Source organism: Danio aesculapii, chromosome 23 (genome assembly GCF_903798145.1).
Source record: "Danio aesculapii chromosome 23, fDanAes4.1, whole genome shotgun sequence".
Lineage (NCBI taxonomy): Eukaryota > Metazoa > Chordata > Actinopteri > Cypriniformes > Danionidae > Danio > Danio aesculapii.
The window spans coordinates 24,319,316-24,336,083 of record NC_079457.1 but is presented as its reverse complement, the minus strand read 5'-3'; the positions used below and the strand labels follow the sequence as shown (position 1 = coordinate 24,336,083).

The 16,768-nt window shown below is 34.7% G+C and overlaps 1 protein-coding gene across 1 annotated transcript in view; it reads left to right on the top strand.

Moving 5' to 3' along the window:
• Positions 1 to 16,768, top strand: part of agrn (agrin) — a 463,463-nt gene that overhangs the window by 425,146 nt on the left and 21,549 nt on the right. Inside the window, exons 30-34 of the mRNA XM_056448992.1 lie at positions 586 to 750; positions 927 to 1,038; positions 12,054 to 12,170; positions 13,992 to 14,175; positions 14,636 to 14,723. Of these exons, the coding sequence (XP_056304967.1) occupies positions 586 to 750; positions 927 to 1,038; positions 12,054 to 12,170; positions 13,992 to 14,175; positions 14,636 to 14,723 (666 nt within the window). The remainder of the gene's footprint in view (positions 1 to 585; positions 751 to 926; positions 1,039 to 12,053; positions 12,171 to 13,991; positions 14,176 to 14,635; positions 14,724 to 16,768) is intronic.

Here is a 16,768-nt window from a genome sequence, read left to right as displayed (position 1 = left end):
TTAACTAAAAAACTGCATGTGCATGATTTTTATTGACTATTTATTTATTTAATATTAATATTATTATTATTATTATTATTATTATTATTATTATTAATAATAATAACAATATAGTATTGTTATTGTTTTTATTGTTATTATTACTATTAATATTACTAGTTATATTAATATTTAACTAAAAACTGCATGTGCATGATTATTTATTGACTATTTATTTATTTTTTATAGTTATTATTATTATATTATATTAGTATTATGTAATAATTTCAATCATAATTAATATTATTTCCACTTAATGACCATTAATCTGAAAAATAACTGGTAAACATATCTGGTTTTATTATGCTTGGTCTCACTCTTATTTTGTGTCCAACAATTTGGAGTTAATTTGCATTCGGACATGACTCAGAAATGATGTTCAATTGGTCGAGCTGTTAACTCTATAATTAGTTCATCCATTTCTGACAATTTTGACCTATTCATGTAGACTCACAGACTGAATGCGAACATTTCTCACATTATGTTTGTGCCTCTATCAAGAAAGAAAAAAAAATGTTCTTCATCTAATTAAACTCCCCCCCATAGGCAAAAATTCAGCATGACTATCGTTCTACTGGCCAATGACTCCAAAGGGATGATCTTCTACAATGGTCAGAAGACGGACGGCAAAGGAGATTTCATCTCGCTCTCTCTTAATGACGGCATCCTGGAGTTCAGATATGACCTGGGCAAAGGGCCAGCTGTCATTAGGTAAACAACAGGCGCTCTAGTCATATTCATAAGAAATTAAATTCAGATTACTCAGCTGCGTTCTGTTCGCTTGCAGCTTCCATTATCTAACTTTAGCTTTTGTGTTTATTCTCATATCTCTGTTATGAGGGCCAAATAAACATTTCTTTCCTTCTTTTTGTGCATGTGCGTGACAGGAGTAAAGAAAAAATCAAGCTGAACGAGTGGAACACGGTGAACCTAGAACGGGCCAGCAGAAAAGGAGAGATTAGCATTAACGGCAAAGACCCTGTCAGAGGAGAGGCGCCGGTAGGAGAACAAACTTATGCATATTCTGCCTGATAAAGGCCACAAACATCATCCAAATTTACAAGAACTAGTTGTTCCGACCCTTGCCAAAAAGTAATATGATGGCAGTGTAATATACAGTGGAGTCCAAAAGTACTGAAATTTTAGAAGTTTTTATTTCCAAATTTAAAATATATATACACTACCGGTCAAACGTTTGGGGTCAATAGGATTCTTAAAGGTTTAAAAAAATGTAAATAAATAATTTTTTAAACAATAAGATACATTAAAAATACAGTACAAATTGTAAAATTGTGAAATGTTAATGCACTATAAAATAACTGTTCAAAAGTAGTCATATAGTCATTATCATTAAGTAGTCATTAATCATTTATTTAGCTTCATTACTCCAGTCTGCAGTTGCATGATCCTTCAAAAATCACTCTAATATTAATTATTATTATTAATACTACTACTAATAATAATAATAGTAATAATATTATAATAATAATAGTAATCATAATAATAATTAATATTACAGTGATTTCTGAATGGTTATAGTAATAACAGCAGTAATGACTGGAGTAATCATTTCATTTGAAACATTAGAAAGCAATAAAAAAGCAGTTATTTAAAATTGTAATAAATATTTAACAATTAAATTTAATAAAATTTAACGGCAAAGACCCTGTCAGAGGAGAGGCGCCGGTAGGAGAACAAACTTATGCATATTCTGCCTGACAAAGGCCACAAACATCATCCAAATTTACAAGAACTAGTTGTTCCGACCCTTGGCAAAAAGTAATATGATGGCAGTGTAATATACAGTAGAGTCCAAAAGTACTGAAATTTTAGACATTTTTATTTCCAATTTTAATATATATATATATATATATATATATATATATATATATATATATATATATATATATATATATATATATATATATATATATATATATATACATATATATATATATATATTAGAACGCAATAAAAAAGCAGTTATTTAAAATTTTAATAAATATTTAACAATTAAATTTTTTTTACATTTAATAAATGCCACCTTGATGAACAGAATAATTTCTTTAAAAATATATATATATAATAAAAAAACCTGACCCCAGACTTTTGACCAGTAGTATAAATAAATTCAGATTTCATACTTTTTCTAGGTCACTAATCGAATAAGTGTACGCTATGCATGTGACTCTTGTACAGATGGTAAAATGTTCTTTGCATCATTAAGTCTAGCTGGAAGGCTTGTGATCATAAGGCTTTATTCAAGCTTGTGTTGTTCATGTGCTCTTGAGTGTAATGTAAAACAGAAAAAAAAACTCAAACTAGACTATTCATTGTGTCAAATTTGCATTGCACATATTTCACTTGCTTGACCTTAATTGCCTTAACACATGATTAGTTGCAAGATGCTTTATATGTGCTTTAGTATTCCAGAAAAAAAAGAATTACTCCAAATATACATTTTGTTGGAATTCTAATGATGATAGTCTAAAATGTAATAGAAAAAAAGCAGTTTATATTTGATTATACACTAAGGCTATTACTCAAAAAGTAGTTGAAATCGACACTCCGAACCTATAATTGATCTAACCCAGGACAATTTTTTCAACTACTTTCCCTACTGTGTGTGGTCACGTGACCCCGCTCTGTTAAGGCTACTTTATACTTCTGCATCGAACGCATGAGTATGGTCTGCCGCAGCCTTCATGCGCATACCCATGAACCTCTAAAAAAGTAACTACACGTCACAAGTTTGCACTTCATTGACGATGATTGGAAGCTGCGCCAGAGACGGCATATTTTCCATTATAATAAAACTATTATTTACATTAAAATGTTTGTTTATAGAAGATTCAAGAAATGCAGAGTTTAACATATTATTTACAGGACTACAAGAGTTATTTATTTAGAAGAGATACTGCTTATTTTCTACTTTTAATGTTAAAAATGTAAGATTGTAAATAATTGATTTTGTTTCCAAAAGAGCCAGTTATTTATTTTCACTTTTTTATAAGAAAAAAAAAAACAGTTTGTTTTATGCAATGTGTGTTTAAATTTCAGTTGTTCAACGTTGATGTTTAATAAATAATCATAGATGGCACATAGTGTGTGTTTCCCTCATTATTTTTAAAATCAAGTAACACACAAAACTTGTTAAAGAAGTAAAATAATCATTCTTTAATCGAAATCGAGTTAAAATGTTAACATTAATGTTAACTAATTGAGATTTTGATTTTAGGCCAAATCGCTCAGCCCTATTTTACAATGTCCTTGTTATAATGGAGACAAAGTTGGAATTATGCATATTTGTATTAATATAGCAAGTACAAATAATGTGTAATAAACAGTATTTGTTTTTATTATGTTATTGTCCTTCCAAAACATACATGCAAACTAACTTTCTTCAATATGTAATTTGGAATGAAAGCCGTAGAGGGGGAGGATCTGATGTGTAACAATAAATTAGATTCAATCATTAGGTCTTAAAGTAATTAACATGCTGCATTAATCTGTGTCATTAATGATAATCAAAATACAACAGATTTCAATCGATTATTCAATTACTTCATTATTTATTACTTAAACGCTGCTGTTGAATAGATGGAATATTGTTTGTATGTTTATTTATACTGTAGTAGCTAGTAAACATTTTATTATTCATATAATTTGTTTAGCAGTGTTCTGCCTGAGTGCTTAGTTACAGAAATACAGGAATGCTAATGGGTTAATAAAAGAATTAGAGGACAAAGATGCACTGAGAATTGTTTTATAATCAAACCATTAGCCTCTAAATCATGATCAAATCAATTCACAACTTTAAAACATTCAACAACAACACTTTGAAAAAGAAAAGTGTTGCACAAGCATTTAAAAACTCTAAAACGAAAGACTTTTGGACTCCACTTTATTGCATGGTATTGAATGATTACCATATTCATGTAGCTACCATGCTATTGACCTTTCAGCGTAAACCATGATATTATCACGGTGCATTTAAAAGAAACCGTGATATTATCACATTGCTACTGACCAGAAAGTCCTGCTTTGTTTTGTGCATACTTTTAAAGTTTTGTTCGCTGTCTGCCTTTGACGCGGGGTCTGCGGTGCATGAGTGGGAAGCTTTAGAAACTTCCCCTTTTTTCCATTTCGTACTTGTGGTCTTTTGTCTGTGGCCCTCCATTTGCTTTTAATTGCCATGTGGAAATGACTCTGCTGTTGTTCTTCGAATCCGCACCCACTCAGATCAATCCCAGCAGCCTCTGCCAGAGCTTGTGTCAAAACCAAAGTACAACCAGGCCGCTCTCGTACACAAATCGAGGCTGTGTAATAATCTCCAAACTCTCTCTCATCCTCCAGTTATTCCAAACAGTGTAATTTGTGATTAGCTCCATGTAGTCTTACGCGTAGGCACTTAAGTGTGCCTTTTCTCATCATTAAACCTTCCTACGTATGATAATTGTGTTTCATTGCAGCGGTAGAGGCAGGGAAATCGTATTAAAGCGAGAGCATGAGAGGATGAGAGATGAAAAATGGGAAGAAACCAGAAGGGTCTCGTTTTAAAGGGGCGCCTGAAGCGGGGAAACCCCAAGAGAAATACACCTGACTATAAGTTTTGTATATTTTGCTTGCTTGACGTTAATTGGCTTAATTTAACTGACTGACATAAGTCAATTAACTCTTCAGATGTGTTACAGACAATGCAACAATTGTTCAGAAAACCTAAAAGTCTAATGGTAATACTTTAAACTGTAATAGAAACACAGTCTATGCTGTATTTCGCAGTAGTTAGCGTAAAATGTTTCATTAGTGTAAGGGTGCTTTCACACCCAGACGTTTGTTTCGGAACCTGACTCGTTTGCTCAGTTAACGTTGTTCGTTTGGCATACGTGAATCCAGCAATCTTGCATGGATCCTCGCTAAAACAATCGGTCTGATATCGCCTGAATAATGTGGTCTCAGCTCGATAAAAACAAACTCTGTAGCAGATCGATTGTACTGAGAAAGCAATATGATTCAATAAACTAACGAACCAGGCTATATCACAGTATATTTTGGATATGTAACAGGCATATATTGCTATATGAAGAGAGAATTATGAGGAGGGCGGTTTCATATTGAAAGCATGCTGAAATATTAACTAGAACTGTTTATTTGTTAGGAAAAATGACAGAAATTACCATCGGATATTTTTCCATATTTTAATCTTATAATGTCTTATAAATTCGTTCCTGCACTGACACCTCAAAAGAAATATCAACATTGATCTTCTTCATGATCGGACTGCAGTGTCGGTTCATCTATTTCTCTCTAAAATTTAAGCCAGTAATGCATAGATCAGCCAACATTTTTTAATAGATTGAGTCAATAGATAGATTTTTACTACCCTTGACAACTGAAATGGCTATGTATGAGAAAATCGTACCTCTTATTTATATTTGGTGATTATATCTGTGGGTGTCAAAATTAAAGTGCAGCTTTTCGCTTATGTCTTATTGCTCAACATCATAAATTAAAATAACGATGTATGACTGCTGAGCAGAATCTGTGGGACTCTGAAATAAATAAATAATCAGAGAAGGTCATATTGTAGCCACAAAGAACGGCCGCGATACAATACATACGGCACAATAGATCAGCATGTCACAATGAGTTTTAGTGGCACACGCCAGTGATATCCACTGACATGTATTGTCAAATGACTAAATATTATGTATTGTAGCAATAAAAATGGAAGGTATAACTAAGAATATAAACTAACTTGTGATGTCGTAAATTATGTTAACAGCAGCGTAATGATTAAACATAATTTTGTGTCTGTTTATTAGCGTGATTAAGCTTTGCCGGGTGTCGATGTCACTGCTGGAGATTTCACTGCAGCCGCAGACACTGTCACTGACACAGGTTACTAATGTCAGTCACACATGCCACTATCGAGTGGCACATGAGAGTGAAAACCGGACATGCCACCGGAAGTGTCACTACACTCAGTGGAATGCACCAGTGGCATCTGTACGTCTGTGTATCTGTGTAAACTGCTTCTCAAATAAACCCAGAAACTGACTAATGTGAGGAGAATTTACTTGATTATGGCTTATTTTTACTATTTTGGTTCATTTAGAAACTTTGCCGTGTGAAAACAAACCACACCAAGAACAAAACTAAACATTGAAACAATTTAAATCCCTGTTTCAGAACAAAACAATCGATCTACAGGTGTGAAAGCACCCTAAATTAATTGTTCATCATATGTACTTACCAGGCCGATCTCTTAAAAAAATATTATTAAACTATTATGAATTGTCAGCTAATTCATAGCTAATTCGTATGAATTCACACAATTTCATTTGTATGAAATTTTTTTTTTTTTAAAGGCGTGCCCCAGCCCCACCCCTAAACACAACCATCATTGGTGGATAACTGAATCATACTACAATGTATGAATGAGATTGTACAAAGTCATACAAATTAGCCACTAAACCGATAAGTTATGAATTGCTTTGAGTTTGCTTTACTTACTAAATGGTTACACTACCTGAGAAAAGTCTTGTCGTCTATCCCAGTTGTAAGAGCAACAAAAAATAACTTGACTTCTAGTTGATCATTTGGAAAAGTAGCAGAAAGTAGATTTTTCCGATGGATCATCTGTTGAACTGCATCCCAATCATCACAAATACTGCAGAAAACCTATTGGAACCCACATGGACTCAAGATTCTTATAGAAATCAGTCAAGTTTGGCAAAGGAAAAATCATGGTTTGGATTACATTCAGTATAGGTGCGTGCGAGAGATGTGCAGAGTGGATGGCAATATCAACTGTCTGAGGAATCAAAACATTTGTGCTGCCCATTACATTACAAACCACAGGAGAGGACAAATTCTATAGCAGGATACCACTCCTTCTCATACTGTACTTCAGGCTCTACATTCATGAAAGCAAAGAAGGTCAATGTGCTCCAGGACTGGCCAGCCCAGTCACCAGACTTGAACATTATTGAGCATATAATGTTATCTGGGGTAAGATGGAGGAGGCATAAAAGATGTCCATGACCTTATATTCTATACTATATATATATATATATATATATATATTTCTGTTAAGTGAAAGACTTTTGTCTAAGCAAAGTCAGACCTTACTGTCCTAATTTAATAATTAAAAAATCAAGGCATGACCATATTTTATTTTGGTCCAAATAAGCGTAATCTAGAGGCCTTTGCCTTTCATATAAGCCACCTCTGATACCAAATGATCAACTAGAAGTCAAGTTATTATTTATTGTTAAAAAACTTGGATAGGCGTCAAGACTTTTGTCAGGTAGTGGATGGCATGTAATTATGCACAATTTATTTATATTAATATAGAAAGTGCATGTAATGTGTTAGAACTAGAATCTTTTTTAAAATGTCTATAAAACTGTGCCAATAATACTATTATTGAACTGCTTAATTGTATATTTAGTGCCCCTATTATATAATAAACTTTTGAAATGAATCTCTATTATTAAAAATGAAATATGTTTATATGAGAGGATGAGAGATGAAAAATGTAAAGAAGTCAAAAGGGTCTCATTCTAAAAAGCAGTGCCAGAAGCGAAACCCAAAGAGAAATAGTTTCATATTGCCTCAATGGCCGTTTCACTGAGCATGCTCTTAACTACAGCACCAGATCACAAAGCAAAAATAAATAATGTATGTGCAGTAGTGTAAAACATAGTTCGACTTTTAATGTCATTCCTGATTTACTCCACACATTGGTTTCTGATGCACTGTACACACACCTATATATTTTTTTATTTGCGACCTGCATGCTAAGTGTCTTGCTTGAGTTACGCGTGTGAATGTTTTATTCCTCAGGCTTATAGTTTACTGCATGCTGGACTGTGTGTACTGACATCTTCTGTGCTTTCTTCTCTGGTAACATTTTTTTTCTTCCTTCCCCTGTGCTCTGTTTGTGTGCTGTCTGGATATAAGAAATCACGCAAGGTAATGACTGAAGTCTGAAATCGCTTTCTCAAATCGACATCCTCATTCCAACCAAAAGCAACTTGTCCATTTCAGCTTCATCGTTCATTAGTCGAGATCCGGTCAAACAAATCAAAGGGGAGTTTTTCTTTTTTTTCTCCTCTTCAAACCGTTCCATATGCTGAAAGGGATGAGACAGAGAGAGATCTGGCTTTCACCTCAGACCAGCTGGTATGGGGGCGACGAGGGAGAGAGTTATCATTTGACCACCATTGTTTCATCACCCTTCCAACAACAATGAAATGTCTTCATTAGTCTCGCGTGGGAGGGCCATTAAACCGCCTCACTGTGGATGTAGACTGCATAAAAAAAAGGCTGCTGGCGTGGGAGAGAAACGGAGTGTTATCTAAAGAAGAAAAGATGTGAAAGGAAGAGAGCGCGGTGGAGTTGTTCTTTTGGCACATTTGTTTTTGGACCCTTCAGGGGCGTCATGCACTTTTTTGTTGTTGTTGTTGTTGCTGCTGTTGTTTGTTTGAGGTGGTACCAATGACAGTCCTAGCTCACTCGGTGCCCTAGGCTACTGAAGACATGACCAAAGAGAAAGAAATGCTATTTATAAATCTAAGATGTGATAGCCTTGTGGGGTTTTTTGAGCATCCAAGGAGACTCGGGTGCAAAAGTGTAACTTTTGAACCACAAACTTTCAAATGAATGTGTGTTGTAAATACACACATAAGGTGTGGGGTCATCAATCATTTTTAAAGACTCTTTTAATCACCAAGGCTTCATTTATTTAATCAAATATTTATTTAAAAAAAAAGGAATAACAGTAATATTCTAAAATATTATTGACAAAATCTAATCTATTTTAATATTAAAAAGAAACAAGAACAACTTATTTTTAATGCATTTTGGTCATTGATTTACACAATAACTGCCTTTTGGGGACCTAATAATAGTGCTATAGTCCACACCAGTAGTGTAGTCCTAAAAAAAGGTGGTGTATTATTACCCACCCAACCCAAATTTTAAAAGTAGGCAACGAAATGATGTCAATGTTTCTTTGATTCATTAGCAATATGTATTTATTGAACTAAGTTACCTGTAACTATTGACTTCCACAAAAGGAAAACAAATACTATGGAGGTCAATGGTTACAGGTTTCCAGCTTTCTTCAAAATATTGTCTTTTCTGTTCAACAGAATAAAAAAGACAACCTGGGTTGGAATAAGTAAAGGTTGAGTAAATTATGAGGGGTGAACTGTCCACTTAAAAAGGAAAAATATTTAAACAAATTTGTTCATTTTAAAGTGAGATGCTAATAGTCTAATCCTATGCAATAATTTATGCTTAGATAATAGTGCCCCCAGCAGACCCGGAGATTGGCTAAATATACACAATATATCGATAAGCTGTGGTAAAACCCAACTGTTTACCTCTAGGGGACTTGTAAAATAAGCCTATTTAAAATATATATATATACATATATATACATTTATTTACAAATATATAAATATAATATCTATTTATTTATTTTAATACTGTACAAAAAAAATCACGTTTCAAGACAGCTATATCAAGTATTGTATGTTGTTAACAAACTGTAAATTTGAAATATAAAAAAAAAAAAAAAAATTCAGGAAAGCAAAGCACACTTCTTCAAAAACCCAAATGAGGAAACAGTGTAGATAGGGAAACCCGATATTATAACAATATATCGATAAACACACTTCTGCTCTCGATCTGCACAGCTGTGGTTTGCTGATTAAATGAAAAACGAGTTGAAAACAGGAGCGGGAGTCTGCTGACATTTTCATATCAAATTTAAAGAGGACTCAGCTGATATTTAGTAGCGTACATTTCATGAGTTAATCACAAGAGTTTAAAGGGGTGGCTGAATAGAAATATTGGGGGGCTAAAGCGACGTCCAAGCTGTTTTATAATTGTACCTGAACATTTCAGTGAGACATAATTCAGTTGACTTGTCATCGTCTTCGAAAAACTTTCGGCAGGGGGCAAAATGCACCAAATGCAACAAATTAAGGTGCTAGTTAAAAAAACATTTGGTATACAGTTAAAGAGGACGCGAATGTACATAAATTAGGGAAAATTAATCAGCAAAACAAGTGAGTATACCGAGGGTATACGCAATTATTGATCCTCTGAAGTCGTATTACCAAAACAGCTCATGGAAAAAAGTAGGCATACGGAGTAAATGTGTGTCAACTACACCACTGGTCCACACATAAACTATATATGACCCTGGACCACAAAACTAGTGATAAGTGTCAATTTTTGGAAGTTGAGGTGCATACAGCACATACTGCAACAGTATAAATAATCTTTCCATTGATGTATAAATTGTTAGGACAACATTTGGCTGAGATACAACTACTTAAAATTGTAAAATTTGAAGTTTAAGAGGGAACCTTTAAGGTTGAACAAATTAAGTTCTTAGCAATACATATAACTAATCAAAAGCTACATTTAGAGTAGGATATTATCAACATGTATTCAAGAAAAAGGAAATTTACTTAATATTTTAATGATGTTTATCCTAAAAGAAAAATAATTAATTTTGGCCTATTGCAAAAATATACTGATGAAACAAAGGGCTGGTTTTGTGGTCCAGGTTCACAAACATCCAATATAGTGTTCAGTTTATATTAATGTATAAGCACTTCACAACCAAAACAATAACAGTGAAATACAGGAGTGAGATACCTACTGGCCTGTCATTTCATGGATCTGTGTAAACGGCAGTCATTTAGACTGTTGACATCTGTGCTCAAAAGTTTTCAAAACCTCAAAGGAAAATCTTTTTTATTTATCATAGTTGTCATGTTAACAAACCCTCAGCCAGAGGGGCCATGTTTGTGCCCACATATTTTAAATGAACACCTTTGTTTACCTAGAACAATTGTGCAAGTTAATTATCGACGTTGCTCATTTTTCTTGAGAATTGCATTCAAATTCTTGGCCGCGATATCAGAGGGGGCATGTGCCAGTTTGAGTAGGCATGAAGCTTCTAGGGCCCTTGGGGAATGTTCCTAAATAAAGCTGGCAGTTAGCTATTCACTTCACCTGCTCAATCTCAGTCTCAGCTCGTTCTGGCAGGGAAGCGGAGAGTGAAAATGTCTCTCCCAGCCTGTGGCTGTCGATGCATTGCAGCTTTGTGTCAAGACTTCTCATTGCACACGTCTCTGACCACATGAAACAGCAGCTGGGTGAAAACATTCCTGGCTATGCTGTCTTGGCCCATCCGGTTGTTTGGACTGGCCTCCGGGTCCTTAGCCAGAGCTTTTCAAGCCTTCGCCTGTATCCGTACTTAGCTATTCTTCTTTTTATATCGCTGGAATGAGAGCTGGACCACACGTCAGATATTGGCATTGGTGTTGATGTCCCATCTTTCTTTCTTTTTTTCCCCGGCAATTAACTTGCCTTTCCCCCAAGGCAATAATTGGCCTACATAAAATAAAGATTTTTAATTCTTTTTAAGTAGAGCCTCATGCAGAAAAATCCCACTGTAACTAAAGCGATTTTCACACAGGTTGGAGAAACGCTCGTTTCATGGTCATCCGCAGTGTGAGCGATGCACCAATTAGAGTTTACAGCTCCAGATTTTAAAGGTCCGAGGAACAATCAGGCATTCATTACACTCCTTCATTAAAAACCCATCCATATCAATCGTCCTCATTTCAGTCGCTTCTTCAATTATCCCTCTCTCACTTTTTTCTTCCTATCGCTTTTCTCCTGTCTTGTATGTTAGATTCACAGTCATTTACCATTCAGGGAGCTGAGCTTAAATCAATTATGGTATTGTAATACAACACTCACACTGATGTGGATAAGAATTAGGTGTGAAAGTCGAATCTATAAGCCTGCTGATGTACAGTAAACCATCCTCTGTTTCACTACAGCCGCTGTACTATTCTAGATCACCCATTAAATTATATTGACATTTTGCTAGAGTTTGCATTAAAGAAGTTTATAGCTAGAAGAGTGAACTGAGGCTAAGGATGTGGTGTCTTATACTTGTTTGTTATGTTGTCCAGAATCAGCACACGGATCTCAATCTGAAGGAATCGCTCTTTGTGGGCGGAGCTCCTGATTTCCGCAAAGTAGCCAGAGCTGCTGCGATCAAAGATGGCTTCAAAGGGGCCATTCAGGAGGTGAGAGCACTTACAGATGCATTAAAGTCATGAATTCCCATTAACAAGCCATTTTACTTCCATCAGTTGATGTATTTCAAAGTGAAACGGGATATTCAGAGAGAATAAAGCTAACTTTGCCCATTGGGAAATAATTGGATGGGAAAAAATGGATGTTACTTACCAGAATGATGGCAGACCTTAATGTGATTTGCTAAAATACTCCCCAAATAGCTATTTGGCTAAAAGAAGATAAACTTATTATATTTGGATTCTTTTTTTATTATTTATGGTTCCATATTGGCAAAAGACACATTTTTATGGTTTTACATGGGGGGAAAAAAAGGAAAACCAGAACTTGTTAAGAATTTGGGTTTGCTTTGACCAGAAAGAAATGGTGCATGCAGTTATATCATATTTCAAACTCTTATTTTTTCACATTCACTCATTAATGAGAAATATCTGATCAGGTACTATATGGTTTTACCTGATAAATTAAAGTTTCTAAGATAAATTGACTTTGTTAAGATAAATTGATATGTGAAAACGTGAAAACAAATGAACTGTTTGAATGTTGTTTTGACTTTAATCATACTTCTGTCTCTATAGTAGCTAAGCAGACACAATATGTTTTTAGGTGAAAAATATTAAGCTGACGACTCAGAATGCGAAAATTGTATACAAATTATAACTGCATAACTGTTTTGACTTTAGAAAATTACTACTTTGAAAGTAATTTTGACTCTAATCTTAAATCTATCTCTGTAGCAGGTGAGCAGAGGCAATATTGTATTAGTTAGGGGTGTGACGAGACACTTACTCCATGAGACAAGACACGAGATTGGGTTCACAAGACGAGACAAGATTTTTATACTTTTTTTTGTAATCTATTAATGGAAAATAGTCTTTTATTCGAATGAAAAAAAAAATCACAAAATGCAAAACTATTTACGTATTCTGGAAGGCATAATTGATGACGGGTGTGTGTACGTGCACTCAGAGGAGATATGTTTGTCTGTGGTGCTTTACTGACTTGGTAGGTGCAGAGAATAGTGTCAAATAGCTGTGTGTGTATGGCTTATCCTGTTGCAAAATACAGCTAAAAGTCCTACTCGACAGTAATAGTTTGATTATGGAGTTTAAATGTCTGTACATCACGTCTTAATTTGATTTGTGTTTATTCAATCCAATTTAATTCAATTTGTTAATTATCACGTTTGCCTGTACAATGAAATTCTTACTTTGCCATCCACAGTGAAGTTATAGACATAATATATACACCACACACGACATACACGTATATACACAGAAGTGACAGAAGTATAACTCTGAAGTGTATATATATATATAAATATCTATGTATGTAAATAATATATAATACTGATTGTGGCGTAATCTAAACAGATGTAAACAACATTTGTTCAAAAATTATGATGATTATGACTTTAAGCATATCCAAAGTGCTATTCCATGCATGTTAAATTTGTGTGGCTGCAGTTGTAGCAGCCTTTGCTTTTGGACTCCGCAACCTTTGAACTCCGGTGAAAAAAGTGGTTACGTCACACCCATCCAAGCAAACGATTGCGGTTCGAATCCAATCCTGCCTCCACAATCTTCAGTGCTGAATTCACCCTCATGCTCCATCGTAACATCACAACTCACGAGACAACTTCTCACCTTGACGAGAAATCTTGTTGCGATTTAGTAGCCCGAGATCTCGTCACACCCCTAGTATTAGCTGTAAAATATTAATCTGTGACAATGCACAATGTGTATACAAGTTGTATATGCATCTATAACATTTAGAATATTACTATTTTAAATGTCATTTTGACTCCACAGATTAAATTGATGGGAATTCAAGTCCTGAAAGCTGATAATGCCCTTTCGTCCACCGACGTGTCAATGTATCCTTACCATCCCTGCTCCAAAGACGTTTGTGAGAACGGAGGCCGCTGCAACCCCAAGCTGAACAGCTACGATTGCGCCTGCCGCCACGGATTCTCCGGACACCACTGCCAGGACAGTAAGTCCCTTATTTAATCACTTTTTAAAAATCATATTACCCAATATAGCTTCTCCGCCAACTCCTTCACACTCCCTAAAGGCAAGCTTTGCATGCGTCTTTAGCATACATCAACATACTGTACAGCTTACTTAAAAGGAATAGCTCTTGGCAGCTTCAGCCAGTCATATGCTCCATATGTAGATTTAGCTAAATCCACGCCTCCAAACTTTCACAAATAACGCCATCCTCGATTCGTATGCTTATCGCAAACACACATTGGCACAGTCACAAAAACCCAAGAACTTTTTCTCACCTCATTAACCTTGCAGGGTCCTTCTGTTGTATCTTTAACCTTAATTAAACCACACAAGGATGAAGCCTGCGATATATCACACTCTTTTTCTTGCTCTGCTTTAATTAACAATGCCCTGTCTCACATCGATTGGTGTAATTTCACTCCTTCTCTCCCCCTTTCCAGCAATATTCGAGAAGTCCGCTGGGGACACGGAGGCCATTGCGTTTGATGGTCATACATTCATCGAATATCACAACGGAGTCACCAAAAGGTAATGTAGGCGCTTGTCCTTGTGTCAGTGCTTTCCCCAATGATCACAATGATTCGCTCATTGCTATATTAGCAGTCAATGAGGAGCGATGACAGGTTAGATTACTCCGGCCCCATTTAGGCCTGACGTGATTCCTCGTTTTAGCTAATGGCTTGATCTCATCAATTACCACTTTCGCTATAGTCTGTCTCTTTGGTTTTCCGTGAACCCTAGCTGGGTCCAATTAGCGTGGCACCCGAAGGAGTCTCACGACTGCAGTGCGATGGATCACGCTTATATGCTGTAATGAAGCTTCCTTCACCATCACTGGGATCTCAAAACCACACGTCTTCACTACCACACATATCCTAAGGCACCATTGACCGTCATGTCTTGATAATTGCTTCCTTCCTCACTTATCAGATGATTTCTCTTCCTCTGGTTGGTCTGATGTGTCAGTGGTCCAGCATGCACCAATTACGTCAACATTTATTCCGTTTCCAGGAGAAAGGATTGAATTACAAGTGTAATATATTTTATTGCAATGTCTTCACCGATGTTGAAGAAGCTGCTTTAAAAATAGTGCTCATAGTTTAAAGTTACAACATAACTAGCTCATGAAGGAGTATTAGCAGGCTGCATTACTAACTTAAATCGACCTTTAAAAAAAGTACCATGGTTTTACTACACTAACAACAATTTTACCTTTTTTTTCCTTCATTCAATGAAGAAAAAATTCATTAAATCAAGCAATCAATCAATAAATAAAAAAACCATGTTAATTTAGACCATTTGTTAATAAAAGGTTTATTTTTAACAGAATATACAGCAGGGAAAATAAGCAACCATTTTTCTTAGAAAATATATTTCTAATTGTGCCATTGACTTTAAATTTTCCCTGGATGTTGTTAACAACCAAATAAATCCATATATGCAAAGAAAACATACCCAATTCGTTTACAAATTAAGTTATGTGTAATAAAATGAAATGCCACAGGGAAAATGTATTGAACACATGAAGAAAGGGAGGTGTAGAAAGTCAACGAAAGCCCAGACAGCAGCTGAAGTCTCTCAGAAGTTATTCAGCAACCCTCTGCCCTTCATCATTGTAAAGTAATATAAGCTAATATTAGTTAATATTATTAACATCTACATTATCAGGATGATGAAACCAGGGTGGATATATAATCAAGACAATGATCCATAACACAGCCAACGAAACTCTCTAATGGTTTCAGAGATAGAAAATCAAGCTGTAGAATGGCCCAGCTAATCACATGACTTGAATCCAATATAAAATACTCTGTTGAAGTGTGTGAAAAAAATCACACCTGAGCATTTCTTGTGATTTTATGTGACTTTTTCATATGAGAGGCGTCTTTAAGCTGCCATCACCAAAAAAACCTTACATTTCAGTAAAGTACTTTCTACTTCCGTCATGCCATTGTTATTACACAGTATCTAATTTTTGTTCAGATTTTGTTCTGTTTTGTTTTGTTTTATTTTTATGTTTGTATTGTTTGGGTTTTATCTAAATCTGGTTTAATTCCATGTCAACAGCTCCTTTAGAAACATGATTCTCAGCAAAAAACATGATGTGTTCAATACTTATTTTCCCCACTGTCTACTGATCATTTTCTGCCAGGACATTATTTGTTTTGTCCACAATTTTTTTAATACAATGTAGGTTGTTGAATTTGTTGGGAAATAATCAGTCTTTTAGACATGTACTTCTGTTGTTGCTCATAATTTAAATGTACACCATAACTACCAGCTCAAACAAAAAGCATTAAAGGAAAAAGTATTAAGAGACAATTTAAAAATGTATAGAAATCAGATGATAAAGTGTTTTATATTAGAAACATCATCAGCTAAAATTTTCATCTGAATTGATGAAGATGTGTTTCAAACACCCTGTTTTAGAAATATGACTAAATATGACTATTTAGCACAATTTTGAACTTCAAAAACTGCAGTATTTAAATAAATTGAATAAATCAGTGAATTATTATATTATATTATATTATATTATATTATATTATATTATATTATATTATATTATATTA